The following is a 15,229-nucleotide window of genomic DNA, read 5'->3' on the forward strand; positions in this document are numbered from 1 at the left end:
CCAGTAAGAAGAACCCTGCTTCCCTCATTCAAACACAGCATAGCTGCCGTTCCTGTCATTTTAATGACAGATGATGTAAGAAAGATAATGTCTTCCAGAAGATATTGGAAGCTGTTTGCATCAATGTTTCATGTCAGATGCTAATCTGCTATCAGATTTGAAACTAAGGTTATTTTTAATTTGTTGGTACATAGCTATAATGTAGTATTATAGTTTAGACAATTGTCTACAAAAAGATACATAGGCTTAAATTTACGTTTCCGTTTTCTTCCGGTCAGTGAAACGGAGCGTCTGGAGTTGAGCTGAGTAGTCTGGAACAATTTTTGATTGGCTGCAGCTGCAGCAGCGATTAGCCAAAGAGCTAAAAACAACTACGCAACACAGCGCGCGCACTGGCCTGTCAGAAAAGCACAGATCGTATTTCTGCTCCTTACTGTTTAAAATAAACACATTGTGTCATTCCTGAAGCTGAGATTGGCTTTTTATTCCTATTTTTCCTTTGTGTGTGGAACAAGGGAAAAATTAGAGAATCAATGTGGAATGGAAAAAATGTCATTAAGACGGCTGTGCCATTTAAGGTGGAACCAACATTTGAACAGTAAGCAAACTACAGCCTCATGCTTCATTCAGAATTGGCAGGTAAAGGGCTGCCGGATGTTTGGAAACATTCCTATACAAATCCATCTAAATTAAAGCCACACTTGATTGTTGTCTTTAATTTTTGGCCATGAATGCCACCCTTTTCATTGCGTCTAGTAGCTGTGTTGTATGGCTAGCTGGGTAACGCCCACGCCTTACTTCTAGTTCGGAAGATGCTTTTGCTTGCCCAAATTGCATTTTTTCCCCCCCAGTAATCTCATGTCTATCAGAAATGTTTCATTTTCATTTAAAATCACAACAATTCAGAGGGTGCTGACTCGCCTGCAGTGGGCGATGACTCCTGTGTGTAGAAGTGGTGCGTTAGATTGCTGTCCCAAAAACACAAATGTGCAGCCTTTCATTCAGTATTTGTGTGGGTTTTTTTTTTTTTTTTTTTTAATTTAAGTGTTTCCATTGATCTTTAATCACATTATCAATAGCATCATCACCTTTTGTTAAATAATACATGTAGAGTTCATATAAGAACATGGTTAACAGATATGTTTCCGTTAAATATCTAAAATTATTTAAACAGAGGAACATATGCTATCGCAACATGGTCCTCTTTATGAGCAGGCCAAAAATGAAAAAAGTGAGTTTTCTGCATTTGATTCAGTGTCTTTATTCAATAGTGATCTTATTCAATAGTGTCCTTATTCGATAGTGATATTATTCAGTAGTGATCTTATTCAGTGCTCACATTTCACTGACTGTCTTCCTCTGTTAACATTGGCCGCAAACACGGTCTCATATTTTCTTTTTTTTTTCTCCCTTTTTTGTAAAGTTGTAAAATCTCTCAGTTCATAAATGGACCTCCTCTATTCCCCCCTGTGATTTGCATCTTGATGACACTAATGGGAGAAACCAGCGTCACAGTCGTAAGAGCTTTGACTGTGGCCATGAAGGTTAAAGGCCTGGGCGCTTCCTCGCCTCAGTGAATTATTTCTATAACAAGCAGTTTTACCCGCGAAGGGTGCAGAGTCAAACAGTGCGGAGACGAGCGTGACGTCCCGGCAGCCGGCCGTTAGACAGGGAGCGGGCCTGAGCCGTGTCCCCTTCACACACACACACACGGGCAGTGTTGGGCTGCTGGCTGCTGCGGCCTCCTCCTGAAAGGGCCCTTTGTGTCCCGAGTTGACCGCCACATACCATGCGAGCCAACCAGCTCGACAGCGTGACGTGGTCACCGTGACACCGGGGTCACGGCGACGACAATCACCGTCAGCCAAGCCTGTGTGCTGAGTGCTGATAAGATCCCAGCGCTGTTGCCGGCTACCGCACAAGCAAGCGCTCCCATTTGCTCGCGTCTCCATAGCGGCAGCGATGGCTTTGCGTGTAGCGTGAGTCAAACTCATTTCTCCTCGACGTAATTGTCGCTGCAAGTCTGAAGAGAAGCTTTGTTAACGCGTGCGAGTGCCCTTTTTTTCCGAACACGGCACGGCCTTGATGGGGCCCTCCGTGTGTGTGTGTGTGTGTGTGTGTGTGTGTGTGTGTGTGTGTGTGTGTGTGTGTGTGTGTGTGTGTGTGTGTGTGTTGTGATCATCCCCATAGTCTCTGTCCTTCCAGTTTAGTGTTCAATGAGTGTTTTGGTAAAGAAAGACAATTGCGTCACCCAGCAAATGTAACTCATGTTTGTCAAAAATAACAGTTAACCATTTCAAGTTTTTGTCTGTTTTTAAACGCATCTCAAAGCTTTTTGCGATACACAGCTATATATAATCACAGTGTAGTATTATTCTCTGTATTGTGCAGCCCTGTACATATGTGCTCAGCTAGGCCCTGCACATTTGTACGCTTCTTTGACCAGCTTTGGAATGATTTCCCCACTGTGTGTGTGTGTGGGCTCTCATCTCTGCTTCTGCCATTTGTCATCATGTGGTTATTGGGTTTTGGTCTACCAGGCGTGCACTTGACTAATGCGCTGTTTCAGATACCCTGCTTAGCAGCAAACCTACTGCGGTAGAAAGTGTGACTCCAGCGCACACTCCTGGCTGCTTTGTTTCCATCCATTCTGCATGTATTAATCTCTGAGTTTCTATGGGAAATTAGTGTTGGCCTTTATTTAGGAAATTCACGACTCTCTTCAATGTTCAATAGACCTGTCACAATCATTAAATTTTAGATCATTGTAATTTCAATTCATTAAACATTTTTTTTTTTTTAGTTCAGTTGATTTAATTAGCACTTTATCTCATCAAGAAAGGAGAATTCCAGTACCCTGGGATCACTGGTACAGAAATACCCTGGAACGTGATTCTCATCCACGTTCCCTGCATATGGATGTGTCTGAGACGCCCAGCGTCCCTCGTCTTGCTTTGATGCACAAGCACATTTTAAGGAGCTGTGCATTTCTGCTTCTTCATCCTAGGGCACTGTAACTCCCCCCCCCCCCCCCCCCCCACACACACACACCCCAGCAGATCCACGATTGCATTGCAAATAAAACTAACTTGGGGGAGAGGAAATATAATAATTAGTCTGATTGACGCAGTGGGACGTTTCGGAAGTTAAAGTGGAACAGGGCAGCAAAGCCGTGCTCACCTTCGAACCGAAAGAAAACGTCCGAGTCTGACGGAACATCCACGGCTTCGCTACCTCACGGTCCCGAGCTTATACAACATGCAGGTAGTGGAAAGGCAGCGGTCGAACAACGGTGCGGCTGATCGTCTCCGTGCTTCAAAATGAACGCCGGGGTTCAAACACGCTGCAGACCTGTCAGACACACAGTCACACCCGTGGGGAGACCCTCCAATATACATCGACTCTCTCTGTCCATCGGCTTGCCTCAGGCAGCAAGGAATACGGTCTTATATGCGTTACCACGACAGAAGCTGTCCGTAAGCGGTAGCGTCTCAACGTTTCAGCTGTTATTTACGGTTTGTTTCTTTTGTTTTGCATTTGTTGTAGGGCTGAATGATGTGTAGCCTACAAAAATACTGTACTGCCATTGTATTACTGCATATTGTGATATGCCTTGCAATGTATTAACACACCCTTGGCATAGTAATGACTGGAAATGTTAAAATGTGTGTGTGCCTGTTGATGAGTTGTGTTAAGTCCGTATTGGGGATACTAACTAGAAAAATGAGTCATTTTTCAGCCATCGGCGTAAGAAGGCCATGAACAGTTGAGTTTGCTGTTTGCAGATGTGTGTGATTCATTCATCTGCAGCAGGACTGAATCGACTGTAATCCGTCCCGTTTTGTGTGGGAACTGGTTTGTAGCTTTTTGTAGTTTCCCATTCATTGGCTAGCGGTGTTCATTCATTCTTTTGATCATGCCTTTGACATCTCTCTCTCTCTTTCTCCTCCCCCCGTTCTCTCTCTCTCTCTCCCCCTCTCTCTGTGTATCTGTCTCTCATATCTGTCCCTGCCTCTGTCCTGTCTCTCTCTCTCTCTCTCTCTCTCTCTCTCTCTCTCTCTCTCTCTCTCTCTCTCTCTCTCTCTCTCTCTCTCTCTCTCTCTCTCTTTCTCTCCCTCGCTCTCTCTCTACCCCCCCCCCCCCCCCCCCGCCCTAGTCTGTCACCGGATGCTAGCGTTGAGCTGGCTGTGTTCATTGCCATACCTAAAAAAAAAAAAAAACCCAGTGGACATTTTCCCATCCTTCTCCTCATGCCCTCTGTGCCCTCGGCGAGGGCCTGGGACCCCTCGCTGGGTCCGACCGCGCTTCCTCTGTGTGCAGGCTCTAGCAGAAATGTGGCGCAAGCGTGCGAAGCCCCATGTTTATGGATTCCCACAGTGCCAGGCGCGTTCACGCTGCCCACCACCCTGGCTACGACACGCTCGTATAGGCGAGACACCGTCCCGTCCCAGGCGGGATAATGTCTCCTTCAGCTCCATGACTGAAAGCTACAGGTGTGAATCAGTCACGCTGCTCACTCGATGATGAGCTCACGACACTTTGGTCATCGGTCATTTGCACTACAGGCTTATTCATGAATCGCCTTTTCCATTCACAGCAGTAATGCGTTTGTTCTATGCCCTTAAGGCAAAATATTAATGTCCCGGATACCAAACAGAAATATGAAGTGATGAATTTAACCCACTTTAAACGATTTTTTAAAAAATGTTGAAGTACCTCAGCATTGTGCAAAAACTGAACAATATGCAAGCAGAGTTTACTGTGCCATCTGTTGAATGAGCTTATTTAATATCTTTAAATTAACTCTCCTCTCCGTAATGGAAAAAATGTTGTGAGTGTGCCGATGCAGTATTGTGATACTTCAGTAATGTAATCATGTAGTATTCCACTATATTGTTTTCCCTCCCACATGCACACCCCTTTACTAAAAGCCTCTCCAGTGATGAGTTTTTTTCTCCACATTTTCCTGAGTAGCCCAGCCCCTCTGTAGTATGTTACTCTTCATGAAAGTCCGATCTGGAACTTGCCAAGTCCTATAATCTCTCATTACCTCTTGTGCCCGGATCAAAGTTGGGAAATACTCTGACGTACGTGTTTCGAACCACAATGAACATACCCATCCAGATAAAAAGGGAGACAGAGAGAGAGAGAGAGTCTGTTGTTCATGTAAGCTATTGCGTCAGCACATAAAACAAACAATTGACTTCAACTTCTCTCTCTCGCTCTCTTTCTCCCTCTCGCTCCGGGTTCTGCCCCTTGCCAGATGGGTGTGATCGGTGCTGGCTATATCTATTGGCTATGTTGATTACGTTTGTAGGGTGAGTCAGGGTTTGGGATTGAGGAATTTCAGTGGGTGAGGATTCAAACTTTTCCATGATGCCAGAGTGACAGAACCAAGAGGAGGAGCTCTTTTCCGGCCCAACTGTGCCGTACGGCGGCTGGGGAAAGATCAGCGTTTGTTCAGGATAATTCAAATGTAGTATTTGACGTAGAGGTCATGCGAGGACACAGACATGTTCACGTAAGGTTATATGTTGTGTTGGGTGACTTTGTTTTAAGGGATTTGAATCTGTTTAATGGAAACTTGATATGTCATCAAAACGTCATCAGAGAACATGAATATACAGGACATGGGTACATAAACACATGTACGCGCACACACACACTGGTTTCCCCCCACCCACCCCTCTTCATCTCATTAGTTCACACACCTTTGATTTGACACACCTGCCTACTGCAAGTGGCTGTCATCACCAGACCATCCGTCATCTTACAGGGACATTATTAATGTCACTTCAATAATAGCCTGTGGATGGGTGGGTGCGGGTGCGGGTGTGTGCATGCGTTTGCATGTATACTGCATGTATAACCTCACACAGCAGCACTCTCTCCCTTTTTGTAGGTTCGTGATCTATAATTAAGAAGTGACTTGGTGCAGAGAGTCTGTGAAGGTGGCCCAAAACTCCAACTGATACCTTTCAGAGTGGACGATGCTCCTTAGAAGAAGAAACCAAGTTGTTGTCTCAGAACCTGCATCCTTAGTTGTGTTGGTGCATATGCGTTAATGTGGGCAGGACAGCAGTGTTCAGAAAAATGCTCAGATTAGGGCCGGTGTTCAGAAAAATGCTCAGATTAGCGCAGGTGTTTGTATAAATGCTCAGATTAGCGCAGGTGTTCAGATAAATGCTCAGATTAGCGCAGGTGTTCAGATTAGCGCAGGTGTTTAGGTAAATGTTTTTCCTTTGATAATGGATCGGTTGATAATTCTTTTCTATTTTCTACCTCCGGTAAGGGGGTGTGTAAAAATAATGTGCTTGTTGAACTCTCTCCTTTTTTCCTTTCCGTTTTCATTAATGTTGTGGAGAGCGTTAGCGTCTGTAGCTCGTGTGGGTGACTGTTTGTTTGAAACAGACTGTGGGTAACTGTCTGAAGCAGAAACAGTCACCCACATACACTCTGATAGATTCTTTAATCATATGTCAAAATGATCAGAGTTGTTTTTTTGTGCTGTGGCTCCATCTACGCTGTGTTCCAGTAAGGGAGCAGTCAGACTCCCCTTTTCAGGAAAACGTCGGCCGGACTTAAAGCTCAGATCCGCTTCAGACTAGGCAGGAGCAGCTGGCAGCATTTAACAGGGCAAAGCCTCTGCTTGCCAGTTTTGGTTAGAGTTGGTCTGGCCCTCACTGATTGACAGAGCTGATAACTTGAATTTAATGCGTGGGTGAGTACATTTTGACATTTATGTAATTCACCTCTGAAATATCATAGCCTGTTCCTTTTGGGATTGCTTGGGTTCTTAGTCATCAATGCATGGGAAGTATTTAAACTGAACCTTACATTTTATAAGGTTAACTTGTCCTCCTTAGGTGAACCCACTGAATGCGTAAGCCTGTTTGCACCTAGTCTGAACCCGCACGCTGGCAGTTTCCCCAGTCATCAGGGGTTTAAGTTCTGTAGTGGGTGCATATGCATTAGTGCCCATGCTGGTTGCACAACGCTGTCCTGTGTGCAGGATGCATGATACAAGTTCTTGAGTCTGTGAGTGCCTGTTTGTAGTAAGAGCCCACATGAGGGGGTGTGTGTGTGTGAGTGTGTGTGCGAGAGAGAGAGCGAGCACACATCATGTGCATGTGTCTGCCTGTTGTATAGACCACAGGAAGCTCGAGTGACAGCAGGGATAGTCACTTCTAATTTGCAGCGTCTGCCTTTGATGGTCTCCATATGTGCCCTGTCAGGGAGGTAGACTGGATTTTGCCCCCGCGTTCCTCACGAATGTCCGTCCAGTTGACATGATGAAGCTTTAAGATACAAGTTGGATTATATTTGTAATACAGCTTAAACTAGGTATGCTGTCCCAACACAACTATTTCCAGTGTAACTTTGGATGTCAACAGCCCCCGAGTGGATGGGTTTTTCAAAACCCCAGTGCTTTCCACAGCTTAAGGCCCAGTCGTGGCATACACTGTCTGTGGCCGGGGGGTGCGGGGGGGTTAGGGGGGGGGGTTAGGGAGGGGGCTGGGGGTGGTACTGACTTGTTTGATGGGAATGATGGGGGCTTTATCCACTAAACAACTTGGCAGCCAATCAGGTTGCTTGGTCGCGGAGGCAGAATCTGAGTTTCTTTTTCATCTGTATGGTAATCTAAGTGGCGGTGTTCAGTTTTACATTTTAATACTTTTTAAGTATTCGAAAAAGGAAATGAGTGCATTTAAAGGGCCCCTATCATGGAAAACTGTATTTCCCTTGCTTTACTGAAATCAAGAATCTTGAAGCATTTATATAAATGTTGCTAGTTTCAAATCACACCGTTCACTTACCCACACAGTCCACATATGGGATCTAAGATGCAAAACAGTCCCGTGTTTCTGATGTCACTAGAACAAACTAATTTGCATATCTCCACCTATTCAATCTAAAGCAATTTAGCCCTGACCACTTAATTGCCTTGTTCTGGGACATATTTCTGCTCTGAGTGTTGTTTGATTGAGGCACAATACAGTTTGGCTAATCAGAACAGAGCTCAATTATCTTAAATCTGTCTTAAGGGCACAGTAACGGGTAACACCTGTTTAAGGGTTAAACCGAGTTTGGAAAATGGTTGTGTAAAAATTAATAGACTCTTTTTTTTTTTTGGAACAGAAAGCCACACGTGTTGTACATGGACATCAAGGAAAAATATAAAATAAAACAAAAATGTAGGATTTGGGCCCTTTTAAAAATAAAGTGAAATAAGTGAAAAGCTCGAGAGGGATACTAGTGAGTGAGAACTCTGTACTGTTTCTTTTATTGTGTGTATGATCTGATGTTGGTCCAGCAGCCTGGTCTACACGGGCTGCCTCAAAGCAAAGAAGCTAAAAAGAAGCTTGTTCTCTTCTTTTCAGGATTCCATTTAAGATCGGACAGCCGAAGAAACAGATCGTTTCGAAAACGGTGAGTCCCAGCCTGCCTTTAGTGCCCGTAGAAACCCACCAAAACTGACTGCAAATAACCGCCGTCACACTGTTTTCTTAACAACGTAAAGAACAGTTACGAGCGAGATTAATTTGTTGACGGCGTCTTCGTATGTCAGCTCGTCTGAGTCCTGTAAACAAAACTCCCAAGTCACGTCAGTCTTGTGCGTGTCACTGCAGGAAGTGCGAGCACGGACCTGACGGGGACGCGTGCGGCTCACGGCTTCGATCCCTCCGTCTCCGTGCACACTAGCGGGCGGCGTTGCGTTCAGTCTCCGGCCATCACGTTGGACACACTGAAACAGTGTTTGATGTTCGCAAACACCAGCGTGTAATGAAACGTATGCACTGGTTGCATCGAGTTGCCTCACCTGAACAAAATGTTTGCCATCTCGCACAGTGCAAAACTGATCCGACGCCGGATGTCATGCCACAGGATACCCGATGCTTTCCTATACAGCCACTGTGAGGATGAATTCATTTTTGAACTTTTCCCAAGTAAAAAATAAATAAAAAGTCAACTTTGCCATTTTTATTGTTTTTATTTTCCCCTTTGAATATTTTTAAACTCTGAAAGAGAAGCCGTTTTGTGCAAGGTCAGCGAGGGCATCTCTGCTGAGTGTCTGGCGTTGTACCCTACCGGCGTTAGCATCTCGCTACGTGCTCATGTACATAAGCCCTCGGCCCCTCCCCGTCCCCCGTGTGCCTGGCGAGGAACAAAAATGGCTCGTGTCCCGTCTATACAGTTCACAGCAAGACACAGCCACCCGTCGACATGCTATTCCAGTGCACCGAAACACAGACTGGGTATTTTTACTCTGCTTAAAGCCAGACTGTAAATGCCATCCGGCTGTGTGCTGGCAGGCAGGCCCAGGGCCACTCTGCTCGCTGGAGACGCGTGCTGGAGGCATACCTTGGCAGTGCCTTGTGCTCCCAGCCCGCCCCGCCCGCCCTGAGCGTGACTGTATCAAAATAGTCATTTAGGGGACTCTCCCATCTTGCTTTCGTTTTGTTCTACTCTCCCATCGGGCCAGGTGGCACCGTTCAATGAAGCACGGTCAGCTAAGTGTCAGAGGTCAGGCCAGTTTTGCCGGAATCGTAGGAACACTACGTTTGCTGCGCTACCGCGGCTGTGACCCTGAGTGCTCCTAAACACCAAAACTGACCTCGGAATAGAAGATGTGGCTAAATGCATTTTCTCTCTCACATTGTGAAAATGGTTTCTTGGTTAGAATATATTCAGACTGCACTTAAGGTAAAACCATGTTGGTAAAAGCTTCAACTAATTTTGTGTCAGACTAGAACATGACTGCAGTTAGAATTTTGTCGAGATGAGTCCCAGCCTCTGCAGGACTGGAGCAGACCCCCGTCTGGCCATGTCTGGCCATCCAAAAGACAGACCCCTGTGTTGTCTCAGCCATCTCCCAACTGGCTAACCAAGCCGCCCTTTCCAGAATCGGATGGCCGGGCTGCTGCTCTGAAACCCTGGCACACGTCCGCCAAGAGGACTGTATGTAATTACCGCTTGTCTGAACGCTGGCCGACATTCCAGTAGCTCCCCGTTAAAGACGCGCTTCCACTACAGAAGAGTCCATTGCTGTCATGACAAGTAGCAGTCTGAGCTCCATCTCAATTATGCACTGTCCCTTTGCCTTTTGAAAATGGTTTAGTAAGGCATCAGGCACACTAATTAAATATTACACCACGAAGCCCCTTTCAGAATGACGGCGTTAACAAAAGTGAGCTGTCCTCATGTTAGACATTTCGATAGAAAGTTTTGGTAGTGAGCACGTCTGAAAAAAGACCTCAGACAGCTTATTAGATAGCTTATTGGACATCTTATTACAGCTAATCTCTTTTACCCAGGCAAGTGTATGGGTAAAATCTCTCTCCCAGAATTAGTTTGCTAGGCACTGCTCAGCCACTGCGTTCAGCCAACCCCACGGGTACAGCAGCATCTGTGGCTGTGAGTGGGTGCTTCCTCGCTCCGGCTACAGGGGCGAAAACCACTTCCCTCTCTCCTTTTGTCTGGTCACCCGGCTCCCTCTCCTGCACTCCTTCCTGTTGAACCCGTTCCCCCCGTCCCCGAGTGGGCAGTTCAGAGGCCGGTGGTGTGGGGGGAGAGCAACCGTTGCGGTCACCGTGCCACCGCAGGGTACCAGTGGCCAGTCGGCCAGCGTCTGTTTATTTACCGGATGTGCCCACGGAGCCGCAGCACAGGAAACCGCGGCCCTGAAACGCCACCTCACACACACAGTCCAAACACACGCCGCCAGCCAGTCAAAGACAGAACGGCGCTTAATGCCCAACTGACTGCTCATCCTCCGACGAAAAGATTTGGATGGTATGGTAGAGACTTTTGAGATCATTTTTTAAATCCTTCCTTCATTTTCAGACCAGCTCAAATACCATGACAGTTCTAAAGACGCTATTTTGGGTTTTTTTCCTTAACAACCCAGGCTTTTGCCGTTAGCACAATGCCTGTGGAGCTCTAAAGCAGAGCTTAAAGCTTCAGCGGTTTGCCCACAGACCTTCCAAGAACAGCGTCCCCTCAGATGTTCCAGTCGCTCCTTTCTCTTATCTCGTTTCCTGTGTGTGTTCTTCTTTCTCCGCAGGTTGAAAGGGACTTTGAGCGGGAATACGAGAAGCTCCAGAAGTAAGTTGACATGTGTTGGACACCGTGCGCTTTGCTTCGACACGTGTGTTGCACTGATGCACAGCCTGATAATGCTGCACGCGAATCATTAGCTCACCTGAAATTGCAACTTGCAAGATTTTACTTGAAAAGATGTGCAGTTTCTTGTTTATTATCTTGACAGGAACAAGCAGAGATATGAAAAAAAAAGTTTTGCTATCTCCAAAAAAGGCCTTTTATCCAGTCCCATTCCATTTGATCAAAATCATAGGCCAAGCTAGGATTTCCCTGGACAGGTTCTGTTCTGTGGTTTGGAGTCACATGTTGCTTCTCTTTTCTTTCTAGCCAAGTTGGGTTTGGTTTCTTTTGCGTGTTAAAACGTAAGCACGGTTTCTGCCACTGGCCACTGTTCTGGTGGAAAACACAACCTGAGTTCGTAGGTCTGACTCTGGCCGCAGTTCACAGCGGGCCCACTGTCTGAACGTGGCAGCCGGTCCAGTGTCCAATACCCTGCCCCGTCACGCTACTGGATATTTCGTTCCCTTTACATCTAGGAAGACTTTTTGTTTACGCCAAGAAGACCCCGACCTCCCATCTTCCTGTACACAGTACTGTGGACACACCTCAGGTGTGTTGAGAGCTGGCCAAAGCATAGATCTTAACAGTGTCCATGAGAACTAGACTGGGACACACTGGACTACAGCTGGTCACCAGGTGTACCATGAAATTCTGCTGGGAACAAATTACAATTGTTTTCATTTCATCACTTTTTCGTGACGTAGTAGTCCACGTCTGAAGGAGCTAACCTACCCACGTTCTGGTGCTGAACTCAGTGTAGACTCAGGTTAGCTAATGTGGAATGAAGTGAATTCTTACACACTCTAGATTCATTGCCATAGCTGTTTGCTGGCAGCGAATGGGCTTGTGGTGTGCTCCAAAAGAGCACTTTCTTTTGAAATTCAAGAGTGTACCTGGGGGAGATGTAAATAAAATTTACTGGAAATAATTTTATTATTATTATTATTATTATTTCTACTTTTATGTATGGTCATTTCTTTGCCTTTGCATTTTTGTTTTTGTTAAAAAATCATTAATAATCATCGCTCACCAACTTGTGTGACATTGATATCTTTCAACATTGTGCCACACCTCCACGCTTCAGGTTGTTTCGAATGGGTGTTTTATCAGGTTCACATGAGGTGGTGAGTAAGATAAACAGGGGAACCCCCACTGAAGGGACTGCAGACTCCAAAACGCACTCAGAGTGGGTGTGGATGCGTAAAAACCCATCACCACCACCTCCCTCACAGTCTGATCCGCCTCTGAATGTCACGCCGTGCATTATTTCAAAAAACACAAAACATATGCTGAGCGCCGAGAGTAGCATCTGCCAAACTACTTTTAGGTGCTTTTTTTTTTTTTTTTTTTTAAACAGACATTTGATTTCAGAAAGTGTTCCTGAAGTTTTATATTTTGTACTTTTAAAACAAAGGAGCCTAATAATCACTTTGCGTCAAGCGTAAAGTAAACCTCCAGTCTGTAGAGTCTTTACCAAGAGCTCAACTCCCTGAAGCTCTGCTTACTTTGCTGATTCTGGCTTACTCACAGGTGAATTCTCTTTACTCATTTACACATGTATTTTATGATTTTCTTTTATTATTCATAGAATTACTGTATAACATAACCCTAATTTGGATCATTAATGATGACCTACAGGTTGGGAGATTTCTAATCAATTCAGTGTTGATGATATAAACCTGTGACGGTTCTGTAAGAAAGCTGTGCTCTTGGACCGGGCTGCCCGTGGAATGTGGTTGCTTCACGCAAAGGACTGTTCGCGTAAACCCAGGGTGAAAAATTTAACTGGAGGTTTTTCGAGGTTTACTCCTTATGAGGACTTAGCAGGACTTGGTCTTTGTCCAGTGGATTTGTCACACAAATAACCCACATGATTCTACAAGATTCTACAAGATTGCTTCCAAGGCCAGAATATAAGTGCCTGAAGCTCATCTGTTATTCTTTGACCTGTGGTAACACTACATGCCATTCACATGTTGGAACGAGGCCTGGTGTTGGCATGATGGGCCAGAGCGTGGAGCAGCTGGCACACTGGGGCCCGATTAGCACCTCGTGTGACGGGCCACGTTTCTCATCTGCCTGTCTTTCTGCACTCTCCATGTCAGTTAGAAATCGTTGACATTTCTCTCCCCATTTCTCTGGCTATCTGTCCGTTTCTGTTATTGCTTTTCCTTCTTGTCTTTTTAAAGAAAGAAAGAAATGGCGATTTCCTTTCTCTTCATTTGCTTATTTGCCCCCCTGACAAATAATCTGCTATGCCTGAAATAAAGGCATTCCCCCCCCACCCCCTCTACTCTGTGTAAAAGCTAGTAAAAGCTCTCACACATGCAGTGATTGGTATCTCACGGGAGTTCCCCAACCTGACACATTACCCTCCTAATTGAGCTAATGAACAGCTCCCCAATCTCTCATTGACACACACACACACACACACACACACACTCTCAAACTCTCTCTCTCTCTCTCTCTCTCTCTCCCTCTCTCTCTCTCACACACACACACACACACACACACACATTACACAGCCACGATAGAGTCATAATTGCAGATGTTAGCACCCCGAGTGTGTGTGTGAATGGGTGTCTGTGGTGAGCAGGCCTGTGAAATGCTCTCCTCTGCCATTTCCTATGTGAGAACATCACATGGAAGAACATGGCACGCAGGAGCTTGAATAAAGCCTGTTGAACTTGGGCCTCAGTCACTTGTATCATTTCATTTTGTAATGCAAAACAGCAATAAAAGATTCAGCCTAAGACTCTAGACTACACTCTATAGACATTGTGAGGTTTAACAGTTGACTTGGTTTAAAATTTATACACATTTTTTCTGCAATGCTGTCCTCAAAGACTCAGTATGTATTTTTGCTCTACTAAATGTTATTTGAGCATTTAAAAGATTAAAGCGTGAAACTTTAGCCTCAAATTTTTAGTTTTAAGACTGAAAGGGGTATCTGGAAATGCACTATTGACCATGAAAGTGTGTGTGTGTGCGCGTGAGAAGCCTTACTGGTTCTGGATTTGAATAGTCTGTACCAAAAGACATCTGTGTCTGTCCACCACGAGACATTTCACCAGTTGCTCTTCTCTCTGCTCAGGTTGGAAGACCAGACAAAGAAGCTGCACAAAGACATGAAGAAAAGCACTGAGGCTGACATAGGTGGGACACAGGCTTCCCTGCTGCGCTCGCACACACTGGTGCTGGGGGGGGGAATAAAACAATCAATAACAATATTGAAAAATGCTGCGTTTGTGACTAATACTTTAGGTGGGGGGGGGATCTCTCCGTTTGTGGAAAAAGTCAAAGAACGAAAGGACTGGAACAGGAGGCACATTAGCATTAAGATAATTAGCAGGGCACAAAGTATTGGTCCTGATTAAAATTGACAACAATATTTATGTGTTGCCAGATTAATGGCTTATACGAGTTCCACACATTTAGTTTTCTAAATGAAACTGTCCAAATCTTTCTTTGATTGTAACAGTTCATGCTTCGTGCTAGCGTCATGCTAATTTGTCTTGTTTGGATAGCAACTTGCTAGTTTGAAAGTTAAAAACAGGCATTTTTATTTATACAACCATGACTGAGTACAACTCGAACAATTAAGGTTTAAGGGTCTTGCTCAGGGGCCCAACAGTGGCAACTTAGTAGTGGTGAGACTTGAACCAGTAACCTTCTGATTACATGGCAAGTACCTTAACCACTGAGCCAGTGTAAGCTTGAAACTGTTAGAAAATTGCTTGTGTTGTGTGTTCTATTAATCTTGCTTAATTTATCTACCCAGATGCCTCATTTTTAGTTGATATGTTTGTTTTGATGCAGTTTTGTAGTCTAATGTCATTGTGCTGTGACTAAATGTTGCTTTTTCCATTGCTTGACGTGTTCATAATGTCAGATTATGTCATTAAAAACGCCCCACTGCAATTCTGACATAGCATCACTATTGGTGCACTATAGCCCTCCATTGATGGAGGCAAAATGTAGGCAGAATTACCTCAGAAAAGATTAAAGTATATGTGGTCACTTTTTCTGGAGATAGCATCCAACATTAATGCTACAATAAGACTGG

At 45.0% G+C, this 15,229-nt stretch overlaps 1 protein-coding gene across 4 annotated transcripts in view; it reads left to right on the plus strand.

The window, feature by feature from the left end:
- bin3 (bridging integrator 3) overlaps positions 1-15,229 on the plus strand; it is a 38,330-nt gene that overhangs the window by 1,767 nt on the left and 21,334 nt on the right. Inside the window, exons 1-6 of one of the 4 annotated variants that reach the window (XM_027011243.2) lie at positions 5,417-5,521; positions 5,903-6,721; positions 8,140-8,256; positions 8,382-8,430; positions 11,066-11,106; positions 14,258-14,319. In XM_027011243.2, coding sequence (XP_026867044.1) covers positions 14,292-14,319 — 28 coding nt within the window. In that variant the 5' untranslated portion in view covers positions 5,417-5,521; positions 5,903-6,721; positions 8,140-8,256; ... (1 more) ...; positions 11,066-11,106; positions 14,258-14,291. Of the gene's footprint in view, positions 1-5,416; positions 5,522-5,902; positions 6,722-8,139; positions 8,257-8,381; positions 8,431-11,065; positions 11,107-14,257; positions 14,320-15,229 lie in introns of those variants that run through there. The other 3 variants (XM_027011241.2, XM_027011242.2, XM_027011239.2) reach the window with 3 other exon arrangements.

This window comes from Electrophorus electricus, chromosome 18 (genome assembly GCF_013358815.1).
Source record: "Electrophorus electricus isolate fEleEle1 chromosome 18, fEleEle1.pri, whole genome shotgun sequence".
Lineage (NCBI taxonomy): Eukaryota > Metazoa > Chordata > Actinopteri > Gymnotiformes > Gymnotidae > Electrophorus > Electrophorus electricus.